Source organism: Globicephala melas, chromosome 11 (assembly GCF_963455315.2).
Source record: "Globicephala melas chromosome 11, mGloMel1.2, whole genome shotgun sequence".
Taxonomy (NCBI): domain Eukaryota; kingdom Metazoa; phylum Chordata; class Mammalia; order Artiodactyla; family Delphinidae; genus Globicephala; species Globicephala melas.
In genome coordinates, this window is record NC_083324.2 from 94,070,372 (window position 1) to 94,083,653 (window position 13,282).

Here is a 13,282-nt window from a genome sequence, read left to right on the forward strand (position 1 = left end):
CTATGTCTTAAAAACAAGTCTCCATGTGTGCTCTGTGGAGCCAGGCACAGAAGCACGGAGGAAGCGTGGATTACAGATTGATATAGAGGAGGGGGTACAAAGAAGATACCGAACAAAACCTGGGGAGTTTGTTTACACCTGTCCCAATCTCAGAATGGAGGGCCACAGGCCAGTGCGTCCCAAAGAACAGCCTTTGCTGGATAAAAATTTCCTGACTTCTTCTTCCAGGGCTGCCAACTCCTGCAGGGCTGCAGGGCTGGTGACACCCCTTTATTGAGTCTATAGTTTAGTTGCTGTAATGTTGGCACCCAGAGATTGTTCCCAGGAGTCACATTTTCTCACAGGTTTCCCCGTGACCCACAACACCCATTTTCAGGATTTGGGGAGCCATCTATAGCCATGACAAAGGGTATAGGTGACTAGCCTGAAGTGGGATTGACTCTGTGGCCCTGCTAACCACGGGCACAGCCCGACATGTGGCTGCCAAGCCAGGTGAGTCTGGCCTGCAGCTGTTGTCTTCTCACTCTGGGACACTGATTATCTTCCCAGGCTATGCAGAGGAACTCTTCTTCCTCTTCTGCTCCACTCCACTGTTTCACTGATTCATTCATTAACGCCACAGACAGTAAGTGGCCAGAGAGGTTAAGCACGGTTCTAAGCACTGGAGATGAAATGGTGACAGCCCTAGCCTCGAGTTGCTTCCATCTGTGGAAGGTTTGGCCGGTGCTGGGTGAACACAATAATGTGACGCTGGGATGGGGACGAGCAAAGGGAGATCCCGCCGTGCCAAGGAAGGGCACCTGCCGGAGGTCCAGATTCTGCCCTGGAGGCAGGGATATCTACCTTGAGCCCTGTAAGGTGAGAAGAAGGTGGAGGGGGCTGAGGAAGGGGAGACATAAGTGTGTGTAATGTACCAGTGGTGGGGAAGGGAACTGTGGGTGGAGGACAGCGTAATCAGGGGCTGAGGGCTGGGTGAAGGCCACAGGATGCGGAGCAGGGCATGGAAATGAAGATGGGACAGGTAACCAGATCACCAGGGGCTTTGCAGGCCATATTAAGGGCTTAATTCTATAATACTTTGTAACACTTAGGTTTGAATGAAGAAGATGGGTCGAAAAGTAGTTATTAATCAGAGGGTGGAGGGGAGTCCTGAAAAAAATAGGAGGTGAAAGCTTTGACCTCAACTTGTTTATAATTTAACTGAGAACAGAAGAAAAAGTACACGAAATTGACAGTGTAAAAGTGAAAACTGAACATAATTAAGCACAGAAGAGTCTAATGCAAACCAAAAGAGCTGCAGGAAGGACAGGGGAGAGTCAGCATCTAATGCAAAGGCAGGATGTGACACGGGTGTGCCATGCATGTGACACGGGCCCCAGAGGTTGCAGAAAGTGCTGGGTGCTCAGCTCCTGGAGGCAGGATGGTTTTCTTGGTGACGCTTCTGATCTGCAGTGAAAGGGTGTCAACATCACCACTGACTCTCTGAATTCCTGCAAGCTTTTATATCTCCGTGTCATCAACAGCGTATAATACCTACACTCTAGGCTCTCAACACAGAATAAAATACTGGCTGTTTTATGACGCACAATTAGAGTAAAAACAAACAAAAACTCTCGTGGGGGGAAATGTTATTTCTGGAGTCCCTCTACTGCTCTGATCAGCAGAAGCCTACATAATCATACAATGTTATCTCCTTACTGGCAGAATCCCCTTCAAAATATGTTTTATTATTTTGCCTTCAAATTTTATCAGATATTATCATTTTATGGAACTTAGATCTCTGAAATGTTTTGCTATGGGGACACTGGTGAGAGCACTGCCTACTATTACTGAGTGTTCCCTAAATGAGACGCAACAGTGAAAATTTCTTTGAGGCCTACTTACTAGTGGAAAAACTTAATTTCCCCTTTAAAAAAAACAAAAAAAACAGGAACTGTATACATTCCATCTCTCTCTTTTCACTTTGGCTGTCTGGAAAGAAATTGCTAAAATTAAATCTCGACAGCAGCAACCCAGCAAGTCTCTGGTTGGCGTGTTTCTGTTTCAGTGTTCTCCTGGGTCCTGATGTTCTTTCACGTCTCCTCATGTTAATGTGTGCGCTTTTGGTTGGAAGGCATCTCAAAAGTGTGTGGGTCTGACTGGGAGAGAAAAATTAAAGAAGAGAGTTAGGTGTATGAAAAGAGGGAGGAGTTCTAGGGAAGGAAACAGAATGAAACACAGGAATAATGAGGAGACTGGATTGAGTGGAAGGGGTGGAGCCTGTGGAGATATTGTGGAAAATGGGAGAGAGATAAGATTAGAGGAGTAGACAGTGGACTGAGGCAACAGGGAGCCACAGAAGGTTTTGGGGGGAGTACTAACATGAAACTTGTTTGAAGAAGGTTGGTCTAATTGCAATGTTGAGTATGGACCAAAATAGAAGAAAGCTAGGGAGGTGATGCTGGGGACGATAAAAGAATAGATGGCTATGGGAAGCATCTGAGGAGGAAAGTGAATCAAGTTTGGATTGAGAAGGAAAGAAATGAGTCACTGATTACAGCTGGTGTCTAGGGTGTTATTATTGCTGGAGAGAGTTAAATTAGAGGAAGGGGTTTGGTGCTTTGGAGAGGCAGGGACAGAGAGGAGAAGAATGGGAAGAGGCGGATATATTCCAGACTGCAGGCTCTCAAGAGCCCAGATCTTTCTTTTGTCTTACCCTTAAGTGAATAGAATCTAACTCACTTCTTCACCAGGCTGGACACCGTCAAAGCCGACTAGCTTCCTGGAAGAATGCTGCTTTGAAATGTTGGCTAAACTACATATTAACCCAAAGGACAATAGTGTAGCAAGTAAAAAATCACATAGAAAGTTCAGAGATTCAGAAAGTTATCATTTAACCATAAAAGATTCAGAAAGTTATCATTTAACCACCTGTTCGTTTCACATACAAGTTCATAAATAATGGCATGCTTTTCTTCCTCAGCCCAATGGAGCATTCGTCTCTCTTGCCAGGTCAGTAAGACTATTCATATTTCTCCCAACGTTTTATTATGAACATTTTCAAACATGAAGCACAGTTGAAAGAATTTTACAGTGAACAGCTGTATTGCCTGCCACTTAGGTTCTGCTATTAATAGTTTACTGTATTTGCTTTATCACAAATCTATGCATCTATCCATCCAACAACTCATCTTATTTGTGGTGCGTATCAGAGTAAGTTGCAAACATTACTACTCTTCTGCAATAAATAAAACTATTGGTTTTTGACTTCTGTCCTCTGAACTTTTACCTGACTGGGCTGTGTCAGCCCACCTAGGCAGACTGGAGATCAAAGAGAAGCCTTTGGCTCTTTCTATGGGTGCTTTATCCTCTCAATCCCTCATCCCCAGGTGCTGACTCTTTAATTACAGTGATGCTTAGTCTGTGCACTTAAGTTCCTAGAAAGTAGAAAAGGAAGTTTTTACAAATCCAGTTATCTTCTAAACTCTAGAATTTGAGATGGAAAAGACTCCTGCAGGTAGTGCAGGTGGAAGAGTGAAAAAACAAGTCCCCTAGACATGTAAGCAATATAACCTGTGTCTACATATCCAGATTACCATATATTGGGCTGACTTAAAGCAAAACTGCACCTTTAGTAACATAGTGGGGGCCATAGGGAATACAGACGGTCTCTGCTTTTGGATACAAAATATTCCCAGAAAGACCATCACCACTGTCCCAAACTGTAAGAGTTAGAGGCAGAAACTGCAGTGGGGGAAGTTGGTGAGGAGTGAGGTAAAGTTTTTGGCTGGTAAATGGATATTATCAAAACCAGAGACTGCCTTACTAGGATTTACAAAACAACTATTACTGCATCTTTTTACTGTGTGTAGTTTTCAAGCTTAAGGAACATGATCCGCCATTGTAATAACAAGCCTGGGTACAATGGCGTGCTATTAAGGTTTGTTTTGCCTCCATTTTCATGTCTGTTGTTGTATTTATGTTTAAGTTTTAATTGATGTTTTGACCATGTGTTTGCCCCGAGGAGGTTTTGTGAAGGCCTTCATTTTTAAATAAATTTTTAAAATGATATATTTAATGTACAGTAAGCAAAAATATCCTCCTTAATGTACCCAGAAGTAAACTCTTGTCCGTGCACTAAAACTTCATGTTAAAATATCTACCCAGTAGCACCATAAACGAACCAAAGACGTTATCTTAGAGACTTGACAGAAGGAAACTCAGCTTGGGAAGAGCCAGTGTAAGGAGTGAATTCTCAGATCCAGGCATTGCCTGAACAGTGGAAGGAAGGAGAAGACTGAAGCAGCTGTGAAGTGGGCAATACTACATAAGCTCATGATTAGGAACAGCACGTGAAGGAGAAAGCCTTGCAATGACCAGCCCGAGAAGGCAAAAGCTGACCTATTTATATCGCTCCACTCAACATAAGAGCTGGTGCAATAAGGAAATGAATCAGAGGAGAGAGGCAGAGAAGTTACTTTAAAGTGTTATCGTCTGATTTTTACAATGTGGAGGCTCTCTGAATTTCTTTCACTGAAGACAATTAAGTGCTCTTGGACCTCCAAGGATCTTAGAGATAAGAGTGTGACCGTCCTCGCCTTCTGGAGTCAGTCTCTGGAGGCTGCACAGCAAGGATGGAAGACTGTTGGCTCCGTGGGTTACCTGAGTGATGGAGGCTTGCCTCTTTCTCAAGAGTCAGGCAAATGCATCTCATTTTAATTTGAGCCTCAGACACAGGGAAGCTGTTTAGAGCAGCAACTTATCTACTGGCATGAGGCTAGTAAAAATAAGTGCTCATTACTTTCTATGTTGCCACTCATATAACCTTATAGGAATTCTCTATGGGCTGGTAAATTGTAGTACTTATCTATAAGGCTGTTTTGCAACCAAGGAATCTACAGGGCAACTATTATACTAACACTTAAATCAATCTTTCATGCTTACAGTTCTCTCTCCAAGATATTCCGATGGAAGTAGGCATCACACAAAGGACAGGAGGAAAGGTGTAATTTAGTAGAAAAGGATGAAAAAAGAACAACACTTCTCCTTTTAACCAATGCTTTCGGAATGAGGTATTTAAAGAAAAATCTACCAAAACGATGGCTCAGTTAACAAGGAAAGATAGCTTCCTTCCATCCCCTCTGTTTACACATACTATTGTTTCAGTCCCTGATGTTTTGTTTACTTTGGAAGGAAATATTTTACCCCCTCTGAGATAATTAATTTTTGTCAGCTTCACTGTTTATAAGGGAAACTGAAAAACTGTTAACTGAAATACAGAATGAGTCACTGTTTTCAGTAATTTTTGGCAGCATTCTAATTTGTGTCAATCCCAGCCTAATTATTAGATTTTTTGGAAGCAGAAAGCATATTTGATTTTCCTCTTACTAAATTTTTCCTCCTCTTTTGAAAAATATGTGCTGCCTGACAAAGGTTATATAATTTATATCAACGTGAGGTGAAATGCCAGGGGGTTTACTGTGTCATGCTTGGCTCTTCACAGTAGCTCAACATTTAGAAACCTCACAGAATACAATCTTCCTCCTTTCCTCATTCATACCCCCAGTCCTGGCCAAAACAATGTGATTCTTTTAGAGACCTTTTAGCTGGTATTAAGCCACAGTATATGGCCCATCACTAATGACATCACTGAAGTAAACTTCCCAGAAGCCATCAGGGAGAATTCATTTGGAAACGCAACTGAGTGTCACTTGCAAAGGGCAGGCTCCTACAAGAGGTGACCCGTCATGCATTCCTGAGTTATTTGTTATAAAAGCATTAATCACTGTGAACTCATTTGCTCCTAATGCAAACGCGCTACACTATTCCACAGGAATTCTGTTCCAAATGATCATTAATGTAGAGAACGGAAGCCGCTGTGAGCAGGGATAATAGAGTCTGTCAGGTCAATGGCCAGCATAATGGGGCTGTTAGTGGTTCCTGACAGAAGTCGGACCTTCCTGATAGAGCGACGGTGGGCAGAAAGGCAGGCAACTGTACTGGGTAGACAGCCCCCTCCCTGGCCTCCTGAAGTGGCCTCTGGATTAAAGGAGCATCAGTGTCTATCACAGGGTATTGCTAGGGCTCTGAGGTGGCCACCACTGGGAGCGTAGGCACCAGCTGTGGGCGGGAGAGGGACCCATGGGACGGCCACGGGGATGGCCCTGCTCCCACACTCCAGCCGCCTGCAGGCCACAGGCAAGGGTGCAAACAGACACCTGGTGCTGTGGACACCCCAGCCGCTTGCCTCACCCCACTCCACACTGGGCCACCAATGAGGGGAAGGATGAGAATCAAGAACAACAGTGATCATCACAGCTAATGCTCACTGGACGCTCTCCTGGGCTAAGCATTAAGCCCTTTACATGCACTAATCCCAATCCTCGGGGTAGTACCTCTGTGACATGTGTACTATTTACTGCCACGTTTTACAACCGAGGAGGCTGAAGTTCAGACAGATTGAGTAACTAGTCCAGGGTCAGATTCAAAAATACGTGCCCTTACACACCACGCTCCTTTACTGGAGGGAGAGACAGGGAAACTGGAGACTTTGATCCCTAAAATTAGGCCAAAGAAAGATGCAGGATATGACAGTGGGCCTGGAAGTCTTTCCATTGTGTGGTCAACCAGTCAGTATATTCAGGACCAACCTTGTAGAAAGTCTGTAAAAGCTGTGGTTTGTCCACAATGCTCTTCCTCCGAGCTTTGCTTCTAAAATTTGGGTACCCAGGGCCTTCAAGAAGCCTGACTGCTCTGTGCCACTGAACTGCAGGCTCCCTCTGCCCAGTACTGCCCTATATTTAAGACCTGTGCTTCCTCATCCCACCCCTGCTCCATTAAAACTTGTCGCATTTCTTGTCATCAGAGGGTTCTGATCTCCTGACTGGACCCAAGCTAGCACAGGTAGAGCAAGAAGAAGCTTCCACCTCCTTGGATGCCTCTGAGCACCAGACTGGTATGACTGACAGCAAAGGCCAGCCAGAGTCAGTACCCAGGGTTCCAGCAGCACAGCTGGGCATGGGAGCATGGTGACATGGGCACTGTGACATTCCTAAGCCCCAGCCCCTACTGTAATTGAGGTGCTGACACAGCTGTCTCGGGGCTCAAGAATGGGACTGGGAAGGAGCTTGCAAGTGGAAGCTACGGATGCAAGAGGCTTCCAAGAGCTAAGGAAACTGGGGAGCAGGGATGAAAGAGGAATGATGTAAACGTAAAAAGTATAAAATACTAACACTATGAGATGTTACCAATAAGCACAGAGTGTGGCAGAGGAACTTAATAAATGTGTTTAAGAAAGGAAAGGACATTGCAAAGAGACTCAGTTCACCTTTGCCAGATCAGTTCCCATAACCAAGAGAGGAGTGGGACTCAGAAGTCTTCACACCCAAAAACACCACTATTCCTTGATTATGTCATTTGAAAAAAATCTAGTGTTAAGAGTCTGAAAGATGTGAGAAAACAGATGGTTATAAAGAAGGAGGTGAAGCAGGGAAGGAAGTGGGGGAGAACACAGAGGTTTCAGAGGGAGACTCTCACAGCCCCTACAGCACCCATCACCTGTCGACAGGACAGTTCCACGGTGCCAAGTGCACTGCTAAATGTGTCCTCGGCCTCTCCCCGCACCGAGCTTACCAATACGCACCGTAAGTGTTAGACTACATGGCACAGGATATAAATGCAGCAGAACTGAGTGGGAGAAATTAGCAAGAGGAAAATACAGAGACAGCATCATGGAAGATTGTACTGGCTGTGAACACCATGGACCATGTGAATACAGGGAGAAAAGACACACTCCATACAGTCGAAGCATGAACAGAAGTGTGAAGGGGGAGCAAACATGCCAAGTGCAAAGAATGAAGGAGACAGCCTTGTTCTATGAAGGAGTGTGTGTGTGTGTGTGTGTGTGTGAGTGTGTGAGTGTGTGTGTGTTAGGAAGGGGGTGATAGCATATTATAAAGAGCCTTGGTAGCCAGACAAAGGAGTCTGGATCAATATGGTAGGCAGTAGGGACCTGCTGTAGGTCCTTGGCATCCAAGGAGTATGATCCAAGCCAGGTTTTGGAAAGTTTCATCTGGTATTTGTGTAAGAAGGTAGACTGGAGGGGAAGAGAGAATTAGGGGTGCTGGAGGCAGCCGGGGCACCTTGGATTGATGATTTGTCGTCTTTTCTCCTGCAGCACACATCTATATTGCCCTTCTCTCTGGCTGAAGTCATCCTCAGGCCACACTGCTATCCACTGAAGAAGAAAGGACTCACCTTGTTGGCTGTTGCTAGCCTTGCTTATGTCAGCAGGTAAGAGTTGCAGAGAGAAAATCAACTTAGACTTGTCATTCCAGACTCTGAGGAATATTCCAGAAGAAGTGCACTGCTCTATAAGAGTGCCTTTATCTTGGGTTAACAGGGATTTTGCCATCTTTAAATTTCAGGAAAAAAGGAACCTTAGTGTTTCCTTTTGATACTCATGGAAACATCAAATGCCCAAGAATACACAGGTATGCGTGCACACACAGAGCAAGTCATGAGTTCCCCCTCCCTCTCATGAAGAATTAATCGTTGTAAAGCTACACATGTTACTTTCCCTAGGAAAACATTAATCTTTGGTTTCATTTGTAATTAACATGTTTGAATGGCTGAATGATCTAAGGCATCTAAATATATTCCATCTAAAAGGGCACTTGACAGGCTGATCAGGCAAGGTTTGGTCCATTCCTGTTGCCTGTATTATTATGGGCTTAGTTGCATCAACATCTGGCACTGGAGCCCTGAAAGGGCATTTGGGCAATTGCCCAGGGGCCTGTAGAACAGCCTAACTGGAGGCATGAGAGAGAATTTAAGTAGCTGGCCTAGATTTCATCATTCAACCACCTGGTGACACTAATTCTCTGGAATTGTGCCCAATGTCTGTAATCAAGGGAAAGTGCTTGGCCTTCCACCTAGCAACTGGAGAACCCCCCCTTTCTACTCTACAGCCTTCACCCCTACAGCATGCTCTTGCTCTACTGGGAGGGGCATGCCAAGCATAATACCTGCAGTTGGAAGCAAATCATGATGTTCCTACTCTAGCCTAGCCTCACATAAGCTTTTCACATCTGCCAATCCGGATAATCCCCCACTCCCTATGTGAGGGGTAGTTTCACTCAGGGCAGTGCTCTGCAGGAGACAGAACCCAGGAAAAGAACGCATTCCAAAGGACTGGTCTCCAGCGGTGCCTGCTTCATGTGCTTCAGCAGCCTCTGTCTTAGAGCCAGTAACCTTTGTGCCCAGAGCTCAGGTGATGGTTCCTGCCTAGACTTTCCTTCCCTTTTGCAAGGTATGTTCCTCCCACCCTTCTGCACCCTTCTTTCCCCGAGTGCCTAAAGTCGTTTGTGTTTCACCTGTCTTAAAAGAAAGCACTTGTTCAGTAAATCCACCCCAAGACTCAATTGATTTACACTGTTCACTAGCCTGGGGCCTTTGCATTTTAACAAAGGACACTTTTAGAGAATAAGGCATAAATTGGGGACCTACTGGTAGTTGAGGTCTGGAGCACTGTGTTGAGAAGATTCTGAGGCCCTACCAAAAGAGTTGTGCTATCATTTAGCAATATCTGCCTTTAGCATGTGAATGGAGAGTGGTGGGACATGCGCCATGTATATTCCAAGTCTGGCTTAACCCAAAGGAATAAATCCCTAAAGACAGAATATCTAGGACCTGGGGTCGGGTAAGATATACACAAAAGATATATTTTTTTTCTCTTGTATGTGTTGAGGAGAAGCAGGGTGGTAGCTGGTTGATTATGCACATGAATTTCCATACTCTGTGTTTTTGGTGGGCTTTAATCTGATTTATTCTTTCTTGCCAAGTATAACTTTCAGAGTTCATATATGAGATAGCACTTTTGGTCTATTAATTTTCTTCTACCTAAGGACTTGGAAGTTGATCATCAATCCTCATATCTACCCTTGCTCTTTTCCTCCTCAGAAACCAAGAAGGTAACAGAGCACCTAAGGTGACTGGTATTGGGGGAAAATTGTGGTACCCATAAGGATGAAAAGTAGTGGTCGAGAGGGTCTGGCTCATTGGTGCCTGGGCGTGAGCTCTGACAATGCAGGGAACTGGGGTGCTGGAGAAAGGAAGTGCAGCAAGATGGTCAGGAGTGAACACATCACACGTCCAGTCAATTATTCCTCAGTGCCAGGCACTGTGCTAAGGTATGAGGATATAGAGATGTACAAGACACCATGCTGCCTTTAGGGACTGCCTGGGAGAGAGGAAAGTACAGAAACAATGGGAAGACAGGGTGGTGAGACTCTAACGGGGATAAGCGCAGGGTGCTGGGCGATGTGGAGGACTGGCTTCTTAAAGGAAGTGGTGTCTAAGCTGAGATGCAAAGAATAAGTAGAAATAAGTCAAAAGAGATATGGAAAAGACCTTCAGGCAGAGGGAATAGCATCTGTGAAAGGCTGGAGGAGCTGAGGGCGTGGCTGAACTGTAGGACGGGGAGAAGTTAGTGAATTTGGACTTTGAAAATGAGGGCTTTTCTATGCAAGAGTTATAAGCAGAGAAGTGAAATAACATGGCTTATGTAAGAAAGATGATTAGAAAGATGATGCTGGCTGAAGTACGGAAATTAAAGAGGAATCAGACAGGGAGATCAGTTGGTGGCATTTGTGGTAACTCAAGAGAGTTGATGTTGGCCCACAGATGACAATATCAATCAATCTGCAAAGAGTCAGAGAGGGTGGGTGGTGGAAGGCAACTCAGAGGTCATCCAGCTTCGGAGACCTGAAGCCCCACTGGGCTAAATGACGTGTCCAAGGTCACGTGGCCGGGGAAAATGAAAGCTGAGACTTAACTCAAGGACTTCTATTTCCAAATCCAGTTCTCTTTTCCATGTATTCAGATGGTCAGGTATTTGTTCAGCTCCCTGTTTGTGTAAAACACACTCTGCTGAATGCTGAAGGGGTGAGAACGCAAAACAGCTTTACCATGATCTCTACAGTCTAAATGCTTTCACCATGTTGCTCCTTCCAGCTCTGTGCTCTGATTGTATGTTACAGTGATGTAATGGGGCAAATGAAGGGAAGGGATGGAGACCTATCACTAGCAGGAATGTGACTGGGTAGACCCTGGCAGGGAGCTGAAGTGGTTTGGGATTTGGACTTTCTTATCACTAGTGAAGTACAGAGTCAGCGTTCTGTCCAGTAGGGCCTCATGTTTGCTGGAGTGAAGCAAAGACACCTGTACGCAGGCGTTTTATGCTGCCCTATTGATTGAAGCTTCCCTCCCTGTCCGTTGCCTAATTAGGGGAGCTCAGACTCCTTGCTGCCAGCTGCCTCTACCCTTACACAATACTCTGGGGGCACAGGCACCTTCATGGCCACGGATGGTCAGCAACAAGTTCCACAAGCTGGGGATGTCCATGGAGATATTTTAGGGAAGCGGCTATAGGTCAGCTGTTAGGCGTGCCAGTTTGGATGCTCAAATGGGGAAACAGCATAGCAGGAATGAGGTAAAGAATACAGTCCCGGGCCACAGAGAGCGTGAGAAACAAACATGAGTCAAAAAAACGGCAATAACCCTGAGCTGGAGAAGTACTTCACTGCTGGAACCATGTTACAGTGACCTAAAAATATCCACCGAGACCATGGGGACCGCCTCATATGTGGCACTTGCTTTTTATTATTTATCAGATTGCAAAATTGGAGGGCTGGCCCCTAAGCGGGAAAATAAAGCTTTGCAAAGTAGTAATAACTGTAAATAACTGTAAATCTTTCGTTTCCTTTGGAAAGCATTAGTCATCTATATATATGGTAGCTCACTTACTCCCCGCTTCTCTCTCACCCCAAAACACATCGCCTAGCTCTTCCTAAGGAGCAGGAAAATAGAAACGTTCCTACTGCTGGCTCTTACTCATTCTTTTATTGAACAAATATTTCCCCTAACACAGGGCTGGTCCTGCTGGGAAAAGCAAAGTTATATAAGGCCAAGCCCCAGCCCATAGGGGGTTTGTACCTCGTAAGTGGAGATGAGCCATGCATACAAATTATAAGAACACGAGATGGGAAGGAATAAAATGTCATAACAAATACGAGGTGCCAAAGGGAACACAAGGAGGAAGCAGTTACATCTGACTGGGCAGCGTGGGAAGGACTTCATGAAAGGTGTCACTGGATCTGGGCCCTGAAGGACTGGCTGGATTGGAGCAGCAAAAACTGGGAGAAAGCGAACACTGCACAATCGCAAAGCCAAGGGGGCACACATCACGTTGAAGCAATGGCTAGCAATTCACTTTAGCTGGACCTACTAGTGAAAGAGACGAACAGGAAATCACCCTGAAACTGCCCGCTCACAGAGTCCTGCAGGCAGCAGGCTGGAGGAGGCTGGACATGGTACAGACAATGTGAGATGTGTTTGCTGCTGTTGTTTGTTTGCCATGGAGGTAGGAGTGAGAATTCTTAGTAACATGGCCAGACAATTATGCTTTAAAATGACTATCTTGACAATAGTGCTTAAAATAGATTGAAGTGGCAAGACATGGGAAGCACAACAGAATAAAGCAACACACGAATAAAGGTTAGCCGGGATGCTCGTAAGTCATCTAGTTCAATCACAATGGTTTATTCTTCATCCACGGATATTTCATAGCTCCAGTGTCATCCCATATCTGGATGCTTGGAACACCCTTCTGCAGGTGGTCCAGTCCGCCAGGACCTCCATCTCTAAAATATTCTAATAATCCAGTGAGTGCTCACACATGCCCATGTAGTACACAGTCCTGAGAATCACTCTCCCACACAGACTGTAAAGCCACAATACCCAGTCTCCTGGATCCAGCACCTCCACGGGGCTTGCTTTAAGGTTAGCATGCCTCCCCCGCTGCTGGCACTGCCAACAATGCCACTGCCCATTAGTCTCCTATGTTGGTGCAAGTAGAACAATGCTACTGGCTATTGCAACAGCCCCAGTTGGCCTGCAGTGCACCACCGCCTTGCTCTTGGTAGACCAGAAATCAGCTGATGCTGTATTTGTCTCTGCTAGTGTGTAAGGTATTGCATGCCAAGTGCAAGTATCATACAGATATACAGCTGTAACCCAGCCTGGGGAAAGATATTTTTAAAGTCACCTCTCGATAGCAGTTCCTGTGGGGCAAGAGAGATGATTTCTTTCTTCTATTCTATGCTCACTCAGGTGAGGCCCCAGAGCAAAGCTGCCTGGACACCCCAAGTGTAATAACCCTCTAAATTCGTGCACCCGTTTACACATGCACACTTACACATATAGACATCTTACGCCCAGAAGCCATTAGAAACTGCCAGAGGGG

The 13,282-nt window shown here is 45.2% G+C and overlaps 1 protein-coding gene across 1 annotated transcript in view; it reads left to right on the top strand.

The window, feature by feature from the left end:
• The window catches only part of ADTRP (androgen dependent TFPI regulating protein), a 57,705-nt gene that overhangs the window by 35,055 nt on the left and 9,368 nt on the right, over window positions 1-13,282 (top strand). Inside the window, exon 4 of the mRNA XM_060307847.1 lies at window positions 8,156-8,271. Within this exon, the coding sequence (XP_060163830.1) occupies window positions 8,156-8,271 (116 nt within the window). The remainder of the gene's footprint in view (window positions 1-8,155; window positions 8,272-13,282) is intronic.